The sequence below is a fragment of the Balaenoptera musculus genome, chromosome 4 (assembly GCF_009873245.2).
Source record: "Balaenoptera musculus isolate JJ_BM4_2016_0621 chromosome 4, mBalMus1.pri.v3, whole genome shotgun sequence".
Lineage (NCBI taxonomy): Eukaryota > Metazoa > Chordata > Mammalia > Artiodactyla > Balaenopteridae > Balaenoptera > Balaenoptera musculus.
The window spans coordinates 141,789,994-141,811,411 of record NC_045788.1 but is presented as its reverse complement, the minus strand read 5'-3'; the positions used below and the strand labels follow the sequence as shown (position 1 = coordinate 141,811,411).

Sequence of the window (21,418 nt, the reverse complement as noted above, 5' to 3'; positions counted from 1 at the left end):
AAAGACCTACAATAACAAACCCAAAACAACTAAGAAAACGGGAATAGGAACATACATATCGATAATTACCTTAAATGTGAATGGATTAAATGCTCCAACCAAAAGACACAGACTAGCTGAATGGATACAAAAACAAGACCCATATATATGCTGTCTACAAGAGACCCACTTCAGACCTAGAGACACATACAGACTGAAAGTGAGGGGATGGAAAAAGATATTCCATACAAATGGAAATCAAAAGAAAGCTGGAATAGCAATTCTCATATCAGACAAAATAGACTTTAAATAAAGACTATTACAAGAGACAAAGAAGGACACTACATAATGATCAAGGGATCAATCCAAGAAGAAGATATAACAATTGTAAATATTTATGCACCCAACATAGGAGCACCTCAGTACATAAGGCAAATACTAACAGCCATAAAAGGGGAAATCGACAGCAACACAATCATAGTAGGGGACTTTAACACCCCACTTTCACCAATGGACAGATCATCCAAAATGAAAATAAATAAGGAAACACAAGCTTTAAATGATACATTAAACAAGATGGACTTAATTGATATTTATAGGACAGTCCATCCCAAAACAACAGAATACACTTTCTTCTCAAGTGCTCATGGAACATTCTCCAGGATAGATCATATCTTGGGCCACAAATCAAGCCTCAGTAAATTTAAGAAAACTGAAATTGTATCAAGTATCTTTTCTGACCACAACACTATGAGACTAGATATCAATTACAGGAAAAAAATCTGTAAAAAATACAAACACATGGAGGCTAAACAATACATTACTAAATAACCAAAAGATCACTGAAGAAATCAAAGAGAAAATCAAAACATACCTAGAAACAAATGACAATGAAAACACGACGACCCAAAACGTATGGGATGTAGGAAAAGTAGTTGTAAGAGGGAAGTTTATAGCAATACAATCCTACCTCAAGAAACAAGAAACATCTGAAATAAACAACCTAACCTTACAGCTAAAGCAATTAGAGAAAGAAGAACAAAAAACCCCCAAAGTTAGCAGAAGGAAAGAAATCATAAAGATCAGATCAGAAATAAATGAAAAAGAAAGGAAGGAAACAATAGCAAAGATCAACAAAACTAAAAGCTGGTTCTTTGAGAAGATGAACAAAATTGATAAACCATTAGCCAGACTCATTAAGAAAAAAAAGGGAGAAGACTCAAGTCATTAGAGTTAGAAATGAAAAAGGAGAAGTAACAACTGACACTGCAGAAATACAAAGGATCATGAGAGATTACTACAAGCAACTATATGCCAATAAAATGGGCAACCCGGAAGAAATGGACAAATTCTTAGAAATGCACAACCTTCTGAGACTGAACCAGGAAGAAATAGAAAATATAAACAGACCAATCACAAGCACTGAAATTGAAACTGTGATTAAAAATCTTCTAACAAACAAAAGCCCAGGACCAGATGGCTTCACAGGCGAATTCTATCAAACATTTAGAGAAGAGCTAACACCTATCCTTCTCAAACTCTTCCAAAATATAGCAGAGGGAGGAACACTCCCAAACTCATTCTACCAGACCACCATCACCCTGATACCAAAACCAGAAAAAGATGTCACAAAGAAAGAAAACTACAGGCCAATATCACTGATGAACATAGTTGCAAAAATCCTCAACAAAATACTAGCAAACAGAATCCAACAGCACATTAAAAGGATCATACACCATGATCAAGTGGGGTTTATCCCAGGAATGCAAGGAATCTTCAATATACGCAAATCAATCAATGTGATAAACCATATTAACAAATTGAAGGATAAAAACCATATGATCATCTTAATAGATGCAGAAAAAGCTTTCAACAAAATTCAACACCCATTTATGATAAAAGCCCTGCAGAAAGTAGGCATAGAGGGAACTTACCTCAACATAATAAAAGCCATATATGACAAACCCACAGCCAACATCGTTCTCAATGGTGAAAAACTGAAACCATTTCCACTAAGATCAGGAACAAGACACGGTTGCCCACTCTCACCACTATTATTCAACATAGTTTTGGAAGTTTTAGCCACAGCAATCAGAGAAAAAAAAAGAAATAAAAGGAATCCTAATCAGAAAAGAAGAAGTAAAGCTGTCACTGTTTGCAGATGGCATGATACTCTACATACAGAATCCTAAAGATGCTACCAGAAAACTACTAGAGCTAATCAATGAATTTGGTAAAGTAGCAGGATACAAAAGTAATGCACAGAAATCTCTTGCATTCCTCTACACTAATGATGAAAAATCTGAAAGAGAAATTAAGGAAACACTCCCAATTACCATTGCAACAAAAAGAATAAAATACCTAGGAATAAACCTACCTAAGGAGACAAAAGACCTGTATGCAGAAAACTATAAGACATGCTAGTACACACATGGTACTAGCACAAAAACAGAAATATAGATCAATGGAACAGGATAGAAAGCCCAGAGATAAACCCACGCACATATGGTCACCTTATTTTTGATAAACGAGGCAAGAATATACAATGGAGAAAAGACAGCCTCTTCAATAAGTGGTGCTGGGAAAACTGGACAGCTACATGTAAAAGAATGAAATTAGAACACTCCCTTACATCATACACAAAAATAAACTCAAAATGGATTAAAGACTTAAATGTAAGGCCAGACACTATCAAACTCTTAGAGGGAAACACAGGGAGAACACTCTATGACATAAATCACAGCAAGATCCTTTCGGACCCACCTCCTAGAGAAATGGAAATAAAAACAAAAAGAAACAAATCGGACCTAATGAAACTTAAAAGCTTTTGCACAGCAAAGGAAACCATAAACAAGACGAAAAGACAACCCTCAGAATGGGAGAAAATTTTTGCAAATGAAGCAACTGACAAAGGATTAATCTCCAAAATTTACAAGCCGCTCATGCAGCCAATATCAAAAAAACAAACAACGCAAACCAAAAAGGGGCAGAAGACCTAAACAGACATTTCTCCAAAGAAGATTTACAGATTGCCAACAAACACATGAAAGAATGCTCAACCTCACTAATCATTAGAGAAATGCAAATCAAAACTGCAATGAGGTATCACCTCACACTGGTCAGAATGGCCAGTCATCAAAAATTCTACAAACAATAACTGCTGGAGAGGGTGTGGAGAAAAGGGAACCCTCCTGCACTGCTGGTGAGGATGTAAATTGATAGAGCCACTATGGAGAACAGCATGGAGGTCCCTTAAAAAACTAAAAATAGAACTACCATACGACCCAGCAATCCCACTACTGGGCATATACCCTGAGAAAACCATAATTCAAAAAGAGTCATGTACCACAATGTTCATTGCAACTCTATTTACAATAGCCAGGACATGGAAGCAACCTAAGTGTCCATCGACAGATGAATGGATAAAGAAGATGTGGCACATATATACAATGGAATATTACTCAGCCATAAAAAGAAACGAAATTGAGTTATTTGTAGTCAGGTGGATGGACCTAGAGTCTGTCATACAGAGTGAAGTAAGTCAGAAAGAGAAAAACAAATACCGTATGCTACCACATATATATGGAATCTAAAAAAAAAAAAAAGGTTCTGAAGAACCTAGGGGCAGGACAGGAATAAAGATGCAGACGTAGAGAATGCACTTGAGGGCACGGGGAGGGGGGAGGGTAAGCTGGGACGAAGTGAGAGAGTGGCATGGAGATATATACACTACCAAATGTAAAATAGATCGCTAATGGGAAGCAGCCGCATAGCAGAGGGAGATCAGCTCGGTGCTTTGTGACCACCTAGAGCGGTGGGATAGGGAGGGTGGGAGAGAGACGCAAGAGGGAGGAGATATGGGGATATACGTATATGTATAGCTGATTCACTTTGTTATAAAGCAGAAACTAACACACCATTGTAAAGCAATTATACTCCAATAAAGGTGTTAAAAAAAATAAAAATAATAACGAAAACTACCATTTATTACTATGAGCCAGACGCATTACACACATTCTCTGAAAAAAAAAAGGAACTTTTGTATAATGGAAATGCTCCAACATCTGCAAAAGCAGAAGGCCTGGCATAACGGGGCCTCACTCCCCACCTCGCGGCTTCCACAACTCTCAACGCGAGACCCATCCTGCTTTGTCTGTTCCCCGACTTCTCCCTCCACTGGGGTTATTGTAAAGCTCATTTTCGACATCATATTATTTCATGCATGTATTTCAGTGTGGATCTCTAAAATATAAGATCTCTTTCTTACGGTTTAAGATAGCCACAGTGCGATTATCACATGGAAATAAAATTGACAACAATCTCCCTTATCACTTCTCAGGTTGTCAGATATCTATCCTTAGGGCATGTTTTGAGAACAAGAAGTAATATGTCTTCTTTGACCAATAAAATGGCAAGCAACGTAAAGGGATGAAACAAATGGATAGAGAAAGACCAAGAGGGACGGCAAACAAATGTACCATGTGAGTCTTGTGTGGATCCTGACTTGAAAATGAGTGTGTGTGTGGGTGTGTGTGTGTGTGACATAGTCCCCTTTTCTTGCCATTTGTTTGTTGAAGAACATGCATTATCTTTGATCCTTAAAGCAAGCTTTAAAGGTGGGCACTGTTATTCCTATTTTGCAGGTATTAAGGTTCAGAGAGTGGAGGAACTCATCCAGGTTCACACAACCAGTGAGTGGGAATGAAAAGGAAGGGCGACTGCGAGTCCAGCAGCTGGTGAAGGTCAGGCCGAGGGAAGAGAGAGGAGCTGGTGGCTCAGTGCGATAAACCGTCTTAGATGATGGAGACCAGGTGTGGGTGAAACTGGGAATTATGGACACGCTCGGGGGGGCAGCACACATGCAAAGCCTCCTGGAATTGCGGGAGGGTGAGTTTGGGACAAATGCAGAGAGAGGTCCCTAAAGACCAACTTCACTGCCCTTGCAGAGCTTGTAAGGCCGTGACGAACCGGCCGAGGAAAAGCCTCTGAACTGGGCTTCCAGGACCTGACTCTGTTCCTTCTCTAATACACCGTGTGCCCCAGGCAAGTCTCCCAACATCTCTGGTCTTAGACATCTCAACCTCAGAGTGGACAGGCCAGCTTCACGGTGCTGCGGCGCTCCCCTGGGCAGCTTCTGCCCTGAGCCCCAGATACTGGAATGATCACCTGACCCCATGGGTGGCTCTTCCTTCTCCCCGAGAGGCACATTCACCGCACAGAGCCTGAAGCCTGCCCTCCTGTTCAACGCCCAGCTTTGCTTCTCAAGGACTCTGGGATGGTGGGCAAATTCCTTACCTTCTTCACTGCATACTTTCCTCACCTGCAATCTAGGGAAGATGCACAGCCTCTATAAAATACGTCCCAAGATACCTGGGATGTGGTGAGCATGACCCAAATGTCTGCCGGGCAGGTACGAGCCCCATTTACAGATGTGGAAACTGAGGCCCAAGATCATACAACCAGCACGTGGCATTGCTGGAAGCAAAGCCCAGTCTGCTGATTCCGGGGCCGCTGGATAAGCAGCCAAGGGGGTGGTGGGGTGCGGGGTGATTTGAGGCTGAGGTTCTGAAGCAAACCACCGCTTCCTGAGATTCATCTCTCCCTCACGCACCTTTTCTGGGGTCCAACACACAAGAGGCAGTCGAGGCAGCCTGTTAGGTGACAGGGTTTGAGAGGCACATTTGCCTAGCGCAGCACGCGTTAATGCAATCAAAATGAAGAGCCAAATTTGGTGGGGGGGGGCAGAGAGATGTCTAAGACCCTGCCTGTGACATGTACCTGGTGGCAGAGGAAGCTATGGTATCCACCACACACACGAAAACAAAGGCAGACGGGACACGTCTGTGAAAGAGGGCCGACCTCGAGGGACGGGGAGGCCGCAAGGAGCAGGCTGAATCAGCCTGGAGGTGAAGGGAAAGTGTGATCACCTCGCTCCACCCTACACACAACTCTGGACCGACGATCCCGCTGGGCTTAGGGCACAGTGACCTTGTGTGGAGAGCCTGTGGGGCTGAGGAAACGTGCTGTGAGCTGAGGCTAGAATGTGTTTACTTACAGCCAAGTTGCTGAGAGCTCCGTAGGCCCTGAGTAATGCCCCACCCCCCCAGATACCCACACCCTAACCCCGGGAAGCTGTGAATATCATCTTACGGGGCAAAGTCTCTGCAGGTGTGATTAGATTAAGGCTCTTGAGATTATCCCAGATTATTCAGGTGGGCCTAGATGAAATCACAGAATCACAAGGGAGGCAGAAGAAGAGCCGACAACACATGGAGGACAAAGTGATGTGAAGCCAGGGCAGAGAGAGATTGGAAGATGGTGGCCTTGAGGACTCGAGGGATGAGGCCGCAAGCCAAGACATGCTGGCAGCTGCAGAAGGCCGAAGAGGCAGGGACGGATTCTCCCCCAGGGCCTCTGCCGACACCTTGATTCCGACCCCCGTCACACTGATTTAGAACTTCTGGCCTCCGGGACAGTGAAAGAACACATTTCTGTTGTTTTCAGTCATGCTGTTCATGGCGATTTGTTACAGCAGTCCCAGGGAGCTAACAAACCCTTGGCCTCCATTCTGAGAAGGCTGGAATCTTTTCTTGCAGGTGATGGGAGTCCTTGAAGCTGCAGAGGCATGGGGTGTCTGTAGGATTGGGACCAAACTGCAGGACGGGGCCAGGGAAGCACGGGTTAGAGGGCGGAGACACTGGAAACTCGGGAGCGGGTCAAAGGCTGTGGTTCAGCCCCTAAGAGCTGCTGTGGGTCTGGGGGACGGTGAGGCGGGGAGGCGGGAGGGAAACAGCCCGGGAACTGTCCAGCCGTGGGAACTGTCCTGGATGTGTGCATGTTCACCGGCAGGGACGCGGCCACCCGGACTCTGTAAAGCCCCGCTTGCTCAGGCTCTGGGCCGCCCTGAGGCTCAGCGGGATCTCAGGGCCCATTTTCCCGCTCGGGTCCGCCGCAGCCTCCACCCTGAACCCATCTGTCACGGCTGAGCCACTCACCGCTTGTGTCATCTTTCGGGGTTGCTTTGTTTCTGTGTTTTCTCGCTTCTGGCGTCTGAGGCCAAGCTCCATTGTTGTAAATAAGGGATCACAGGGGACTGAAAATGCACAAAGCGAGGAGCCGGAAGAACAAGAAATGTGCTGAGGCGGAGCTTGACTCGCAGGGCTGCTTGACGCTAGGACGTTGCTGAGGGCGCCTCTCTGCTTCAAATTTGCGCTACTTCTTGAGATCTAACCCCAGTAAGAGGCAGCTCGTGGCCCACGGCCCTTGCATTTCCCCTCGGTGGGCCCTCGTCCTGCTCCCCTGCCTGCGTCTCCCGGGCCTGTCTCCGCTCTGCTGCATCAGGACTCCGAGTGTGGTCCCGGGAGACCCATCCTGGGGTCAGGGCTCCTGGGTGCCCCGGGTGGGAGGGGGCAGGAGGGCAGGACCTGGGGCCGAAGCCCCTTGGGGACCACCCATGGGGAGCCTTCCCCCAACACGCAGTCCCTCTGGCCCTGTTTCAAGGCAGAATGTGAGTGTGGCGGGGATCGGGGAAGGGCGAAAAGACAAGATGTAGAAGAAACCGCGCGAAAGCGAGACCTGTGACCAGGAGGCAGGAAGGGCCCCTCTCGCCAGCTCAGGCCAGAGAGCTCGGCTGTCCTGGGAAGCAAGCGTCCACGTCCCACTGTCATTCCCAGTGGGAATGAACCGGGAATCCGAGGGTTCTAGGGGAGCTGCGCCTTTCAGCCCTTTCCAGAGAACGATCCAGGCTTTCGGGGGAGGGCTGTATTTGGAGAAAGTCTTTCAAGAGGTAATGAAGTTAAAATGAGGCAATTGTATGAGTTTTCTGGGGCTACCGTAACAAAGTGCCACAAACGGGCAGCTTAAAACCACAGAAGTTTATGGAGGCCGGGAGTCTGCAGTCAAGGTGATGGCGGGTTTGGGTCCTTCTGAAGGCTCTCAGGGAGCGTCCGTCCTCGTCTCTCTCAAGCTCTGGTGGCGGCCAGCAACCCCTGGGGCTCCCTGGCTTGTGGACACATCACACCAGTCCCCACCTCCACCTTCTGTTCTCTGTATGTGCACATTTATCTCCCTCTTCTTAAAGGACACAGTCACGCGGGATAAAGGCCCCTCCTCAACCAGCACGACCTCATCTCACCTTGGTTACATCTGCAAAGACCCTACTTCCAAACACAGTCCCACTCACAGGTACTGGGGGTTAGGACGTGGGCATATCTTTTGGGGGGGACACAATTCACCCCAAACAGTGGGGACCCACGGGAACAAAGACAGGACGAGGTGACAACGCAGGCAGGTGGGAACCTGCCAGAGGCACCTGGGGCCGTCACGCGGGCGCCCTGGTGAACAGTGGCGTGTGCACTGAGGTGGGAGCGGGGGGAGAAAGTCCAGTGAGCTGAGCTGGCCGTGGGGCGCGGGGAAGCCAAGAGGCTTCCATCTGCAGTGGGGGGCGGCCTTCCTTCTTCCCTCCATCGCCTCCTGTATTTCCTTTTCTTTTTATTGCTTGAAATTTCATTAGAAAAATTGAGCACAGTTTTCCTGCCAGAAAAGAAATGTCTCTGGGCATGGGTGATGCAGGGGCCCTGAGCGGGTCCAGGCCCCACCGTCCTGCGTCTCATCCAGGCGCAGGCCGGCGTCCACCACCGGGAGAAAAACCCCGCGGGCATCCTCTACGGCTGCTACAAGTGCCTCCAAAGATCGGGGTTTCTGCTCAGTGTGGCTGTGCTTTCGGGGGTGCTCGTCCCCGATGTAACATCAGCCGGGCACAGTGTCTCCTGGGCCACGCCGAGACCCTCACTGTCCCACATCGCGCGGCACCCGTGCCACCCAGCGTGTGGAGGGCGTGTCACCCGTGCAGCCTCTGCACCGAACCAAACAATCCCTCTGGGGCTCACTAGCTTTAGTTTGATGCCTGGGGCTCACAGCGGTTGGCCGAAAGCCACTAAACCCTGGCTTTTTCTTCCAGAAGCCAAGCCTGGCACTTCCAAGGCGGGGTGGGAGCTGGAGGCTTCGAGGGGGCCCTGTGGTGTCTGGACCCAACCTGCGTCCTCTGGAAGCTGCCTGAGCTGTCCCTCTGGAGCATGTGGGGAGGGGTCACCACACGGCCACAGACTGAGTCAGAAACCCCAGACGTAGAGGGGGGCCCCGCTGCTCCAGCACCAGTGCCCAAGAGGCCCAGAGTCCCCCACCCCTGGAGAGGCCCTGGGCTTTGGGGAAAGGCCTGGGAGGGGAGATGCCGTGCGCAGGACGAGTAGGAAAAAATAGGGTGCAGGGCTTGGCATGCTGTCACGTTCCGGGGGGGAAACGTAGGGGTGCAGGGGGAGGGGAGCAGGTGGAACGAGGTCTGGACACGTCTATGGTTCAGAATATCAGCCGTGTCCGCCGCTGCGCGCAGCCCACACCCTCCAGGCTCACTCACGGGAGCCCTGAGAATCGGGCCCTGGTGATCCGGCTTAACATCTTAGGTGCCCAGGACAGGCAGCCGAGTCTGACTCTGAGAAGGGCCGCCCTCACCTTCTGCCCACCCACCTCGTCACCCGCAGGCCTGCTGCTCCTCCATCACCCGGGCGTCGCCTGCACGGGCGTGTCCTCTCTGTCCCTGAGGCTGTGACCAATCTCATCCACCTTTTCTGCCTGGTGCCAGCAGCACTGCTTCAAGAAATACTCCCGGAGAAAACTCACTGCTCCTTTATAACACGTGCCCCTTTATAACTCTGCCACGGGAAGTGCCTCTCCGACCCTCACCCCTTGGAATATTCTGGGCCGTCTTTGCCAGGAGGCCACAGGTGCCATCTCCCATCTCTGCTCTTTGGGACTCAGCCTTCAAAACACCCCCCCCCCCCGCAAAATGGGTCTCAAATACATGTTGGACCACGGCTGCACATCCTGTTGGCTCCAGGGGGACGTCTTAAGTCATCTCTGAGTCACGTGTTCCACTGCTTCTTGTGTTTGCTCTTTTTCTGTTATTAATAGTGACGGTAAGACATCTGAGGCTTACATAAGAAGCTTCATTGAGAGATCTCAGAGTTATGTGTGACCATGAATTTTGAGCCTTTAAGCACTGCCCACATCTTGACTTTTCCCCCTGTGACGCTTATATAACACAACTCTGAGCGCAAACATTTTGGGGACTGCTCCCCGAAGCGCTCTGGAACTGGCGCGCACGGCAGACGGGCTCCAGACGAGCCGCCAGCCACGCCCGGCCGCTTCTGCCGGCAGTCAGCCTTTACGTAACAAGGAACGACGCTCTGGGTTAGCTGTTCTTGCAAATGGGAATTGCAGGTGGAGAGATTATTGGAGATCTCGAGATGATCATGTCAAATGCACTGCCTCTTTTTCTGTTATTTGTAAGGCTATAAATGTAAAAACAAAAAAATCCCCAAGGCAGAAGCTGTGGGGATAAAGCCGGCCTGAATCACTGGGTCTGCTGAGCGTTCTGCTTACAGAATGAATCAATGCACCTTGCAGCTGGCCTCGGGGATGCCTGACCCCACCTGGATAGCACCCTGGTTCCCGGAGCCTGCAGCTGGGCGGTGGGGACTGCAGGGCGGTGGCCGCTTTTCCTCGCGGCCGTGTTCCCTCTCGGCTAAACCGAGGAGGGTCTGCCTGTGACAGATCGCCCAGGGCCGAGCAGCTCTCCCAGGCTGCACATGGGGGCTGGGGGAGCGCAGGCAGCATCCAAGGGACAGAGACAGCAGAGTGTTCCTGGGGCCGCAGGGGACGGCGACCAGCCGAGCACTGTCCGAACACCGCTCGTTTCCACGGCAAGGCTTATTTCGCCTGTAAAATTGTTGTTACGTGCTTGCGGGTACCGCTACCATCCCCTCCAGCAAAACAAACGAACCGGAAGCCTGGAAACCCGAATGCAGCTGGAGAGCGTGCGGGCATGCGGGTTGCCCCGCGTCACTACCGGGACTGGTGGTCCTAGTGCGTCCAAGCCGAGAGCACTGGGAGGTCACGTCCCCCGCCCCCACCCCCGCCCTCCCTCCTCACCGCCGTCCTGATGGGGCGCCACCTCCGAAACAGTCGGAGGAGAAATGAAAGGCGTTTGTGGGCTTTTCTTTGCTGGGAAGAATGGGGGAAGGAGGGAGGTTTGGGGGCCAACCTGGGGAACACAGTCACCGGGTATCACAGAGCTGGACACACCCGAGGGGCTGGGCCGGCCCCCTCATTCCACAGAGCACTCCTGGACACACGGCCCTGTGCCTGGAACGATGGCAGGACACACGGGGCCACACGTCTCGGGAAAGTTCCCCCAGCCAGACACGGAGATCCGGCGGCTTGAATCCATGACATGCATAAATAATAAACAAACAAGTAAAAATAACACGACCTTCCTAAGCATACACCACACGCCACCCCGTTTCAGCACACGTGCTTGAATTTAGTCACAGCGGCCCTGTGAGGTGGACGCTGGCTTCCTCCCACTTCACAGACGGAGACACCGAGGCATGTAACTTGCCCACACACTCCCGGGTGCAAATGCAGAGAACCCCGCCCCAGAATCCGTGCTCTCGACCGTGATGTCACGTTGCTGGTAAACGGACTGAGTGTAACTGAATCTGAAAAGCATCTGTCTTCCCTGAACAGTTGACTCCTGTCCCCGCCTGTAACATTTCACTTCAGAGACCACACCGCACACAACCGCCCCAGATGAACACGACCAGGACCAGGAAATGGGGGAGGGCTTTGGGAACACAAGGTTTTCCAGAAGACACAATAATTCACTATTGCAACAGACCTACGCTTTGCAAAATGAGGTGATAAGAGTGGAAATGGTTCAGGTTTAAAAGATAGCAGGCAAATTCACTGACGAATAAATGGAATGTGGTCCATCCACACAATGCAATCTTATTCAGCCTTAAAGAGGAAGGACATTCTGACACCTGCTACAACAAGGATGAACCTTGAGGACATTAGGCTCAGTGGAATAAGCCAGTCGCAAAAAGACGAATCCTGTATGATCCCACCTATAGGAGGTCCCTAGAGGACTCAGATTCACAGAGACAGAAAGTAGAGTGGTGGTTGCCGGGCGGCTGGGGAGGGGGGACGGGGAGTCAGTGTTTAGTGGGGACAGAGTTTCAGTTGGGAAAATGAGAAAGTTCTGGAGATGGACGGTGGTGATGGCTGCACAACAATGTGAATGCATTAATGCCGCTAACTGTACACTGAAAATGGCAAAGACGGTAAAATTTTATGCTATGTGTATTTTACTACGATTTTTAAAAATTAAAAAAAATGTTAGGCAGAGCGTCTAAAGCCAACTGAACAGAACGTTCTGGCTCTTCTTTAATTGTGTCAAGACCGAGTTTTCAGAGGCGCTGTGAGTTTCTGTTCAGGCAGAAGTCCCCATCGGGTGATCAGCTTTGGGAATTGAGAAGGAGATGTGGTACCTGGTGGGGGTGATGGGGTGGGGGACAGGTAGGCAGGGCTGCGGCCAAGGTAAATAACCACACCATCGACTGCAGAGGTTATGTTTTTGAGATTGAAAATGTTTGGCGCCATTTCCAAGGCACCTGAATGCACTGTACAGTGACCCACAGCACGGCTGTAAACCTGGTGCCCAGGGACAGACGGGTGCACTTTTTATACTCCCACAGCTGGATCTTTAAGCGTGCACTACCTTAGAATACTTTTTTCTCAAAAAGATTCAGAACCCTGGAAATGCAAACACTTAACCACAAAAGTGGGAGCAATTAGCCCAAGCAGCTGAGCAAGAGGCTATGGCTCCGTCTCAACGTCTTTCGAGCTGGGCGGCTGACATGCCTCCTGCACTGGCCGCGAGCTGTCCTCCAGGCTGGAGCCCATCCTCTGCCACACCTGGGCGGGGGCTGCCGGGGCCCCCCTCCCATCTCATGGCCTGTCCGGCCGAAGGGGAGGGGATGGGAGCATGGAGGAATCCTTCACTGGGGCAGGGCTGGGCTGCAGCTGCCTTGACACGGACACCTGAGGTCCCTCTGTGTCCTCTGGGGACCCTCTCAGCCCTTCTTGCCAAAGACCTCCCCCAGTCCGCAGGAGTGCAGCCCCAGCCTGCAGTGACCCAAGGCTACCTGCCCCCCCCAGCCCCTGCTGCCCACTGCTGGGCTTGTGTCGGGGTCCCCGTGGCTGGCACGGCGCTCAGCATCCTGGCTGAGCGTGCAAATGAGGGTTCCCAGAAGCTGACGGGGCGCCCTGCCCTTGCTTTTCTTCCCTGACACTCAGAGCCGTACTGTGCAGGTTTCTGAGGCCAAGCAGCCGCTCAGCCCACAAGGGCTCTGGTGAGGCCACTGGCCCTCTCGCTCAGGGCAAGATATTCGCCTCTGCCGGGTCGGAGAGGGAGGTGCCCTGGGCAGTGGCCCGGGGTCTCGGGGCCTTGGCACTGCCCCCTTCTTTGTGGTTGTCTGTCACAGTGGGCTGGCTCACAGATATGAAACCGGGGACGCCAAGGTACTGCCAAGCCTTCTTCCATAGTCTCCGAGTGGACAGGGCAGAGGGAGGGGGCCGGGGGGCAGGACGTGCGTACTGAGCCTCCCCGGGTGGCCAGCTCCGCCCCGGGCTCTGTACGTGTGCCACTCAGCGCCATCCGCATCACCCCGTGTGGGGCGCCGGCACTGCACACACCTCACCGAGGAGAAGGTGACCTTTCCATGGCCGAGCCGGGCGCTGAGAGGCTGTCTGTCCAGCACCACGGCCTGCGCCCCTCCACGTGACCGCCGAGAGCAGCTCCGGCCGCCCTGCACTTAGCCGGCAAGGTCTCCGTGTCATTATCCGTCAACCTTATGACATTAGAGAGGTTCGGGCCTCCAGCCAACCCCGTGCTGGGGCGTCCGGATGTCAGAAAGTGTCTGGTTTAAGAGGTTTTCCGACCGTAGCTCGTGGGAAGGAGGGAGTCCTGCAGCCTCCTGAGTTCTCCGCGACCTCGGGCTAGAATTTGAGAGACTGAGTTTCCAAGAGATCTTATTGGGAAGCACCTGATACGGCATCTCAGGAGTCAGGCTGACTTGCTTTAGTGGCTGATCTACTTGTTGAAAAAGAGACTGAAAATGGAGACATCGATGTTCACAGCCCAGCTCTGGCGCAGCTGCAGACAGAGGGTCATCACAGGCGAGGGGCTGGGTCTTCTCCCCAGCACAACCAGCCCTATACCTCCATTTGCACCGGAATCCCTGAAAGGGTATGGAATGACCCCCTTTCTCCAACTTCCCTTGGTTGCAATTAGCTTGTTACCATTTCAATATCTTTTTAAAGCTCTTACATTAGGAACATTAAAAGGAGGGTAAACGACTTCGCTGGGACTGCGGAGGGTGACCAAGGGGAGGCGCTGTCCACCTGGCAGTGATGTGGGGAGAGGGCAGCAGCGCAGAAGCCCAGAGAACTCGCTGGGTCTGCCTGGCCAGGGCGTGCATCCCTGTACAAACGGGCATAGACCCTTCCGGTCGGCAGGGCAGGGATGTTCTGAGCGTGGGGCAAAGCAGGGGCACACGTCTGAGGGCAAAAGGGAATCTCCACTAGGCTTCACCAGGCAGCCAGCCAGACATTCCAGGAGGGGAAAGACATTCCATGAGCCAGGGAGGGACTCCAGGCCCCGCCATGCGGACCGCGCTGGACCAGACGGGGGCAGGTGCACCCTGCAACAAACAGGCTGAAGATGGGCAGCCAGCTCGAAGCGCTGGCTCGTGTCTGTGCCAGAGGCAGTGGAGGCTGCCGTCCTCGGAGGGAGCAGAGCCAGAGCAGGGCAGGGGGGCACGGGGAGACTGCGGCAGAGCGGGCAGAGCCGGGGCTCCCAGCGCAGGGAGGAGGGAGGGCCTGAGCCCCGGGGGAACCTCTGGGGAGGGGATGGCAGGCCCGGCCCCGCAGCTCCACGGGGGCTGAATGCCGGCTTCACGGCCTGGGGTCCCAAGTGTCAACGGGGCCAGGCTGGGGGGAGGGCAGCAGGGTGGAGAGAAGGCCCGGCAGACGGGGGCTTAGCCCCAGCGGGGAAGGGGGCACAGTCACGGGGCGGGGAGAACCAACCACAACCAGGCGTTAGGAACTGGGAACAGCCTTCTGTTGACATTTTAACAACTTTCCAATGCTCTAACTGCTCTTCCTTCTGGATTTTTCTCATTTGTTCCATTGTTTTAGAGCAGAAACAACTGAGTAGAACTCAAGTGGCTGATCGCCCATTAAGACCCGAGTTCCAGCTGCAGAGCGAGGCGGGAACAAGGACGTGGCAACTCAGAGAGGCCGAGGGTGGGCCCAGCAGAGCGCCTGACGAGGGGCTGTCCCCCAGGGGGCCGCTAGGCCAGGGTGATGCACCAACAGGCGGCCCCTTTCAACGGCACTTATCATGGTCTCCAGGATGGGCAGTCTTGCCCAGATGAGGCCTCTCACCAAACCCAAGCCCAAGGCCAGGTCCGGGGGTCCCACAAAGGCCTCACTCTGCCTCATTCAGGAGGTGGGCAAACCCACGCCCGGACGTGCCACCAGGCAGGACCCCTCAAGGTCCCTGATGCCAAGGGCATCGTCCCGTCATGCCCCGGGCAACCCAGCCGAGCTCATCGTTCCTCTGGACACGGGTGGGAGAAAGGAGCAGGTTCTGAGGTCAGGGGAAGCTGCGGACGGAAACGGCAAGCCCTCTGGGTAGGGAGAGGACGCATCAGCTCCTAAAGCACAGTCCTCGGAGCTGCGGTTCTGGCTCTCCGGGCTTGGGGGCTCCCACTCCCTCCTCCTTCACCTGCGGCTGGGAGGTACCAGGTCCCACCTGCCCCCCCGGCGGGTAGAGGAGCAGGCGAAGGGGACAGGCGTGCAGAGGCGCTGCTGGCCGCGTGAGGCCACAGCCCTGGCCACTCGGCAGTGCCCGGCCTGGGTCCTCCTGAGGGCACCCAGTCTGCGAGAAGGGCTCCTTCCCCACAACGCCAGTCTCCTCTGAGGAAGGAAGCCTCTTCATTGGGCCCCACGTACGGCCGGCCTCACAGCCCCTTCCCCCCAGCCGAATCCCGCTGTGTCCTGCCCGTCACCAGGCACCCTGCAACAGTGGCGGTTTACTATCTGTCCCTCCCGGAGGAAGCAGGGGGCAGAGGGGCCATGGCTCGGGGGGGACTCACCCAGCATCACGAATGTCCCATTCACACTGGATCCGCGCTCTCAGCACATAGCGGCTGCTCAGTAAACTCGTTTGGACAACTAAGCTATTCGCCCCGTCTGCTTTGATTCCTACGACAAGCAGCACGACCGGCGTCCCCACATGACAGTGGAGAAATCCATGGCAGAGAGAGGTGAGGTCACTGACCCGGGGCCGTGGGGATGGTAGTGGAGGTGCTTCGGACAGGACCGCTGTCTGGCTCCTGGCCTGGCTCCCAGCCACCGTGGCTGCTGCTTCTGCGCAGACCCAGCAAGGACGCAGACCCGGAAGACCAGCCACGTCCGCCCTCCGAGCCTCCTCTGCACAACTGCTGCAGGAGAATCCCGCGGATGGAACACGGACCCCTCAAGCGGACTGCAGATCCCCGTGGCGGCCTCCCACTGGATACCTGGGCAGGTGAAGTGACCGTGTGTGCTGCAGTCTCCTTCACACCAAGGAAGCAGTGAACCAGCCTCCCGAGGGCCGCCACGGTTTCTCTAAGAACCTGGAGCACCTACGGTATGATCACTACGGGTACGTCCTCAGACGGGGAGGCTGGCTGGCTGTCCGAACGGACAACGTTACGTCTGCACCCCAAGCTTTGCTGGAGCAGACACCGTCTGCGGAAGCCACTGTTCTGACTGTTATCTTCTTCTTCCCCATTGGACCCTCTCTGGGGGGAGCGTGGAAGGACCAGGAGCCGGGGAATTGGACAGACAAGGAGCAGACACAACGTGGGAGCCGCGGGAGGGACGCTGGGGCGGACAGAGCAACACACGTGCCAGAAGCGGTACCTGCCTCATCCCCTGACTCCGCCTCCGCGGGGCTCTCCCCTCAAGAGTGACCTTTCCCGGAAAGGAGATGGGATGGGGATAAAAGGGAGACAGAACACGACTGCATGCTGGGAACTTCAGGATTTAATCCAGTGCCTGGGACTTTAAGAAAAGAAACCGCAGCCGCTGGAAGCATTGCTGTAGGAGCTCTCAACCCAGGATGAAAGTCCCAACAATGCTGCTGGGTGTCGAGTGTGAGGTGAGCGCGGGGTTAGGACTTTCTAGCACATGCTTGGAACCCCAAATGATCCGGCTCTCCCCCAGGGCTAAAGGTGCAGCCAGGGGCCCCCAACAGGGCCGGCAACAAAGGCAGAGGGCGCAGAGCAAGGTCAAGAAGCAGTGACAGAGGTGACAGAGATCTGAGGACCACGGTCTGCCTCCCCCCTTTTGTATTAGTTAAAGGGCATGGACGGAACAGAGAGAGAGCATCACGCCCGCTGTGTTCCAGAGTGTTCCAGGCACTCTGTCTACATGGCCTCCTTCACTGTGCACGACAGTCTGTGAAGCAGATGTTTTTGTTTCACTTTACTGACCAGGAGGCCAGCTCAGAAGAGCCAAGGGTTAGATGCCCAGGATCACAGAAAGTGGTGGAACCGGCACTCAACATCAGATCTGGCACCCCCTGAGCGCAGGTGCCCGCGGTCTCCCAGGGCCGCCTGCAGGGCTGCTTTCGTGGAGGTCACCCAAACCTCGAGCATCTCAGCTGCAAAATGCCCACAGTGACAGCTGAGCTGAGCCCGTCACTCCACCTTCACCTCCCTCTGGACCCTCTCTTCCACTTTTCACCCACATCCCACTGAATTTCTCCAGGAAACCTTTGGGAAGTTCTTGGGAAGGAACTGTCACTTCTGATGGTGACAGCATCTCATCTCACCTCTTTCCAAAGATAAAAAGGGCCAATCTTTGATAATTCTCCTCTGCTGGGGTAGAAAAAGCGTGCGTGCTTGTGTACATGTGTGCATGTTTGCCTGTGTGTGTGCATGCGTGTGTGCTTGTGTGTTTAGATGTGGTGCGTGCACATATTTTAATGTGCATGCTGTGTGTGAATGCACGTGCACACGAGTGTGCCCAGGTGTGTGCATGTTTGTGCATGTGTGTCCATGCTGGAGCAGGGAAGTACTCAGCGGAGGGCCCTTTCTTCCTTTGGGGACGCTGTTAAATTCCTGTGCAGTCACAGGTGCCCAGCCCTGGAAGTCAGGGGACCTGGCGGGAGTCCTGCATCAGGTCACCACCTGCCCTGTGCTGATGAAATAAGAGGGGTGGACCACCTGCCCTTGTTTCAGCTGCTTCCTATTCCCCGTTATATGGTTCCAATGAAGCGGGCTATAGTGGGAGAAGGGGAGCCCATACTTCTCCTTTCCTGGGATCAAGCAGGGGATGGGCTGAGAGTGAGGCGGCTGGCAGAGGCTTGTGTGAGAACCGGAGACACCCGAGCCCCCAAGGCTACTCCGTGCCTGGCTGGGGCATCTCTCCCTGCTTCCCAGCTCTGGGTGCGCCACCTTGAGAAGAGCAAAGTGAGCTGCAGCAGCTGCAGGGCTTCCCTGAAACGTCCAGCTGAGATCTGGGAGCGTTTCCCTCACTGTGGCCTTCCCTGTCCCCCGCGCCCAGGACCTTAGGGAGAGCTTAGAGAAGCCCCCTCCAAGCCAGCTCTCTTATTGTCCCTCTCTGCCAGTGAGAAGCAGGAGATGCTCTGAATGTAAAGCTGGTCCAGAGGGTCACCCAGTCTCTCTGCAGGCCCAGGAGGTAGAGCAGCCCCGGGGTCACCCCCTGGCGGTCAGAGCCGACCACCTGCTGGGATGGGTAACTGAAGGAGGTGGGGGATGAGCAGCCCCTGCTGAGCCAGCCTCTACCAACACCCCCCCCCCCGCTCAACCCGCTCCCTGTGGCCGGCAAGCAGTGCCCGGTCCCCACAGGGGCTGCGAGCTCCAGGCAGTCCTCTGTCGGAGGACTCTGCCCGGCAGGTCTGCCCACCGGCTCCCGGGGTGAGTGTTCCACCGGAAATAAAAGGCTTAACGGACCAGCCTCTGAACGGAGGAACTCAGCCTAATCAGATCTGTTACAAAGAAAGCTCTGCCCACGAAATGGAAAAAATACCCCCTTGCAGGCGCGCCTTTCCACGGGGCCGCGCGTGGGGACACCTGCCCCGCAGAGCCCCACCAACCCCCGGCCCGCCTTGTCGAGGGCCGCAGCAGACTCCACGGATGCCGGTTCGCTGGACCGCCGTCCCCTCCCCCGCCGGCTCCCCCTGGCCGGCCCCCACCCGCCTCCGGGACCCCGCGCTGTCACCGGGGAGGGGCCGCCGCCGGGCTGGCACCGCAGGGCGCGCGCCGGGAGGGCGCCCGCGCCGGGCTGGGACGCTTGGAGAGGGGGCTACCTTCTGAATGCGTCCATCGATGTCCAAATAGATGGCCTTGGGCCGGTAGCTGGAGGAGCCCGTTCCCATCTTGACGAGCGCTGCACTTGGACTTTTTACTGTACTTTCTCGACGCCAGCCGCCGCGGGGAGGGCGGGGAGTGGGAGGAGGGGGCGGGCGGCGGGAGGACGCGGGGACCAGCCAACCAGCGCGCCGCCGCGGCCCGTGCCGCCGGCTCGGCTCCTCCTCCCCCCGCCCCCTCCTCCTCTCCCCCACTCCGCCTTCCTCCCTCCTTCCCCTTCCCTCCCCGTTTCTCCTCTCTCCCTTATCTTCACTCCCTTCTCTTCCCCTCCCACATTAAGGCACACCCCCTCATCTTCCCTTTGAGTCCAGCTGCCTTGGGGACAGGGCCAAGCGGGCAGCCTGTCTCCAAGTGCCCTCTGGACAGGTGCTCATAGCGAGTGACACCCTCTGGCTGCAAAGCTGGTCACCTCCCCATGTGACCAGATTCCCATAGCGACCCCCTCTGGCTGCAGGGGGCTGGTCACCTCCCCATGTGACCAGGTTCCCATAGCGACCCCCTCTGGCTGCAGGGCTGGTCACCTCCCCCAAGTGACCAGGTTCCCATAGCGACCCCCTGTGGCCACAGGACTGGTCACCTCCCCAAGTGGACAGTGGCCAGTTGGGACTCCTTTGCCGCAGGTGGCTACTCCATCATCAGCAAGCACCTGGCTGGCATGGGGCCGGAAGCTATTTGTGGTCACGACCTAAACCCAAGGACCACTTAGCGCAGGGAGAATCCCCCCCCCCCCCCCCCCCCCCCCCCCCCCCCCCGGGTTCCAGCTCTCCCTGCTGTGAGTGCCATTCTCATTTAATTTCTATAGGAGATGGGAAAAGTTTTTACTCCTTCATGTACCTCCTTCCCCTAAGTTTTCTGTACATCCTCGAGAGTGAAAGCTTTTTCCAGCTGCACCCAGAGCTGAAATGGCAATTTTATTTCTGTCCTTGATGTAGCCGGAGTGAGGATTACCCAGCCACCAGCTATTTGCTGGTTTCAGCACTGTTCTGGTCCCCACCCCCCTTGTTAATTGCCGCAGGGAGTGTGGGAAAAAAGGGAGGGATTGCAGGCAGCTCTTGACCTGCAGACCACAGCGGGGGCTGCCTTTGCAGCTCCCCAGCTCTCTCAGGGGGTGGGAACAAGTTTTGGGAGGGCGGTGACGCTGAATGGCTCTCAGTGCCTGTTGCTTTTGGAAGCTGGTGTCGAAACCAGACAGAGAATGCACTTATTGTTTCGTTCTAAGAGAATTCCAAGCCACTGCTTTTCATCTGTTGAATGTCTGGGGTTTGCTTACTGAGAGAGTGTCTGGAGCACACAGGCTCCCTCCTCCCGGCCGGTCCGCCCAGGCTCGGCTGACCACGGCCACGGCCAATGGTCTTTGCTGCTCCTTCCCTGGCCATCTGGCCTCCACCTGGCAGATAGTCACCGGCTTTCCAGACTCCTCCCAGCTGCCTGGAGAGTTGGGCAGGCTGGAGCCCTGGGGAGCGCGGGGTCATCCTCTTTAGGTGAAGTGGTCTTCCTCAGCCTTTGGACGGGCCAGCATGTGTCGCTTCACGTCCCCTGCCTGCTCTGGGCTGGGGTGGGGGGGCCGATTGGCTCTCAAAGAATGATGATGGCTTTGCTCTTGCGTCCAGCGCAGTGACGGGACCACGTCAGAACCTGGGCACCACGAGATTTGCTTTACACGTGGCTGGAGGCGAGAAGGGGCACCAGGAGGCCTTTGGGTTGGAGGGTCAACCCTGCTGGGTGGTCACACTTGGCCACTTGACTCACAGTTGTGAAAATGTATCCCCAGAAAATTGGAAGGAGCACTGTTATTACAGCTCAATTTTGTTGTCGAACGTTCCGATGTTCTTTGGGCTCATCTGGTGACCAATCTGCAGAGCTATTGTGCTGCCTGGCGTGGAAACTTCACTGCCGGGCAGATGGCTCATTAGCTTGGTACTTATTTATCCTCCGTGTCTTGTTGTCATCTGACCTTGCTCTCTCAGACCATCTCCTTCGAGCGCCCAAACACCGAATGCAGCTCTTCAGGGCCGTTTAGCACCGATCAGAGGGTGAGTTTCTGTGACGGTGCATTCCGTACCACTGTGTGTTGGGGGGTGGTCCTTACGCTGTCT

General features: G+C 54.3%; 1 protein-coding gene across 2 annotated transcripts in view; it reads right to left on the bottom strand.

The window, feature by feature from the left end:
• PDE9A (phosphodiesterase 9A) overlaps nucleotides 1-19,330 on the bottom strand; it is a 98,776-nt gene extending 79,446 nt beyond the window's left edge. For both annotated transcript variants that reach the window (XM_036850576.1, XM_036850577.1), the window contains exon 1: nucleotides 19,262-19,330. In XM_036850576.1, coding sequence (XP_036706471.1) covers nucleotides 19,262-19,330 — 69 coding nt within the window. The remainder of the gene's footprint in view (nucleotides 1-19,261) is intronic.
• Between the last annotated feature and the right edge of the window lie 2,088 nt (nucleotides 19,331-21,418).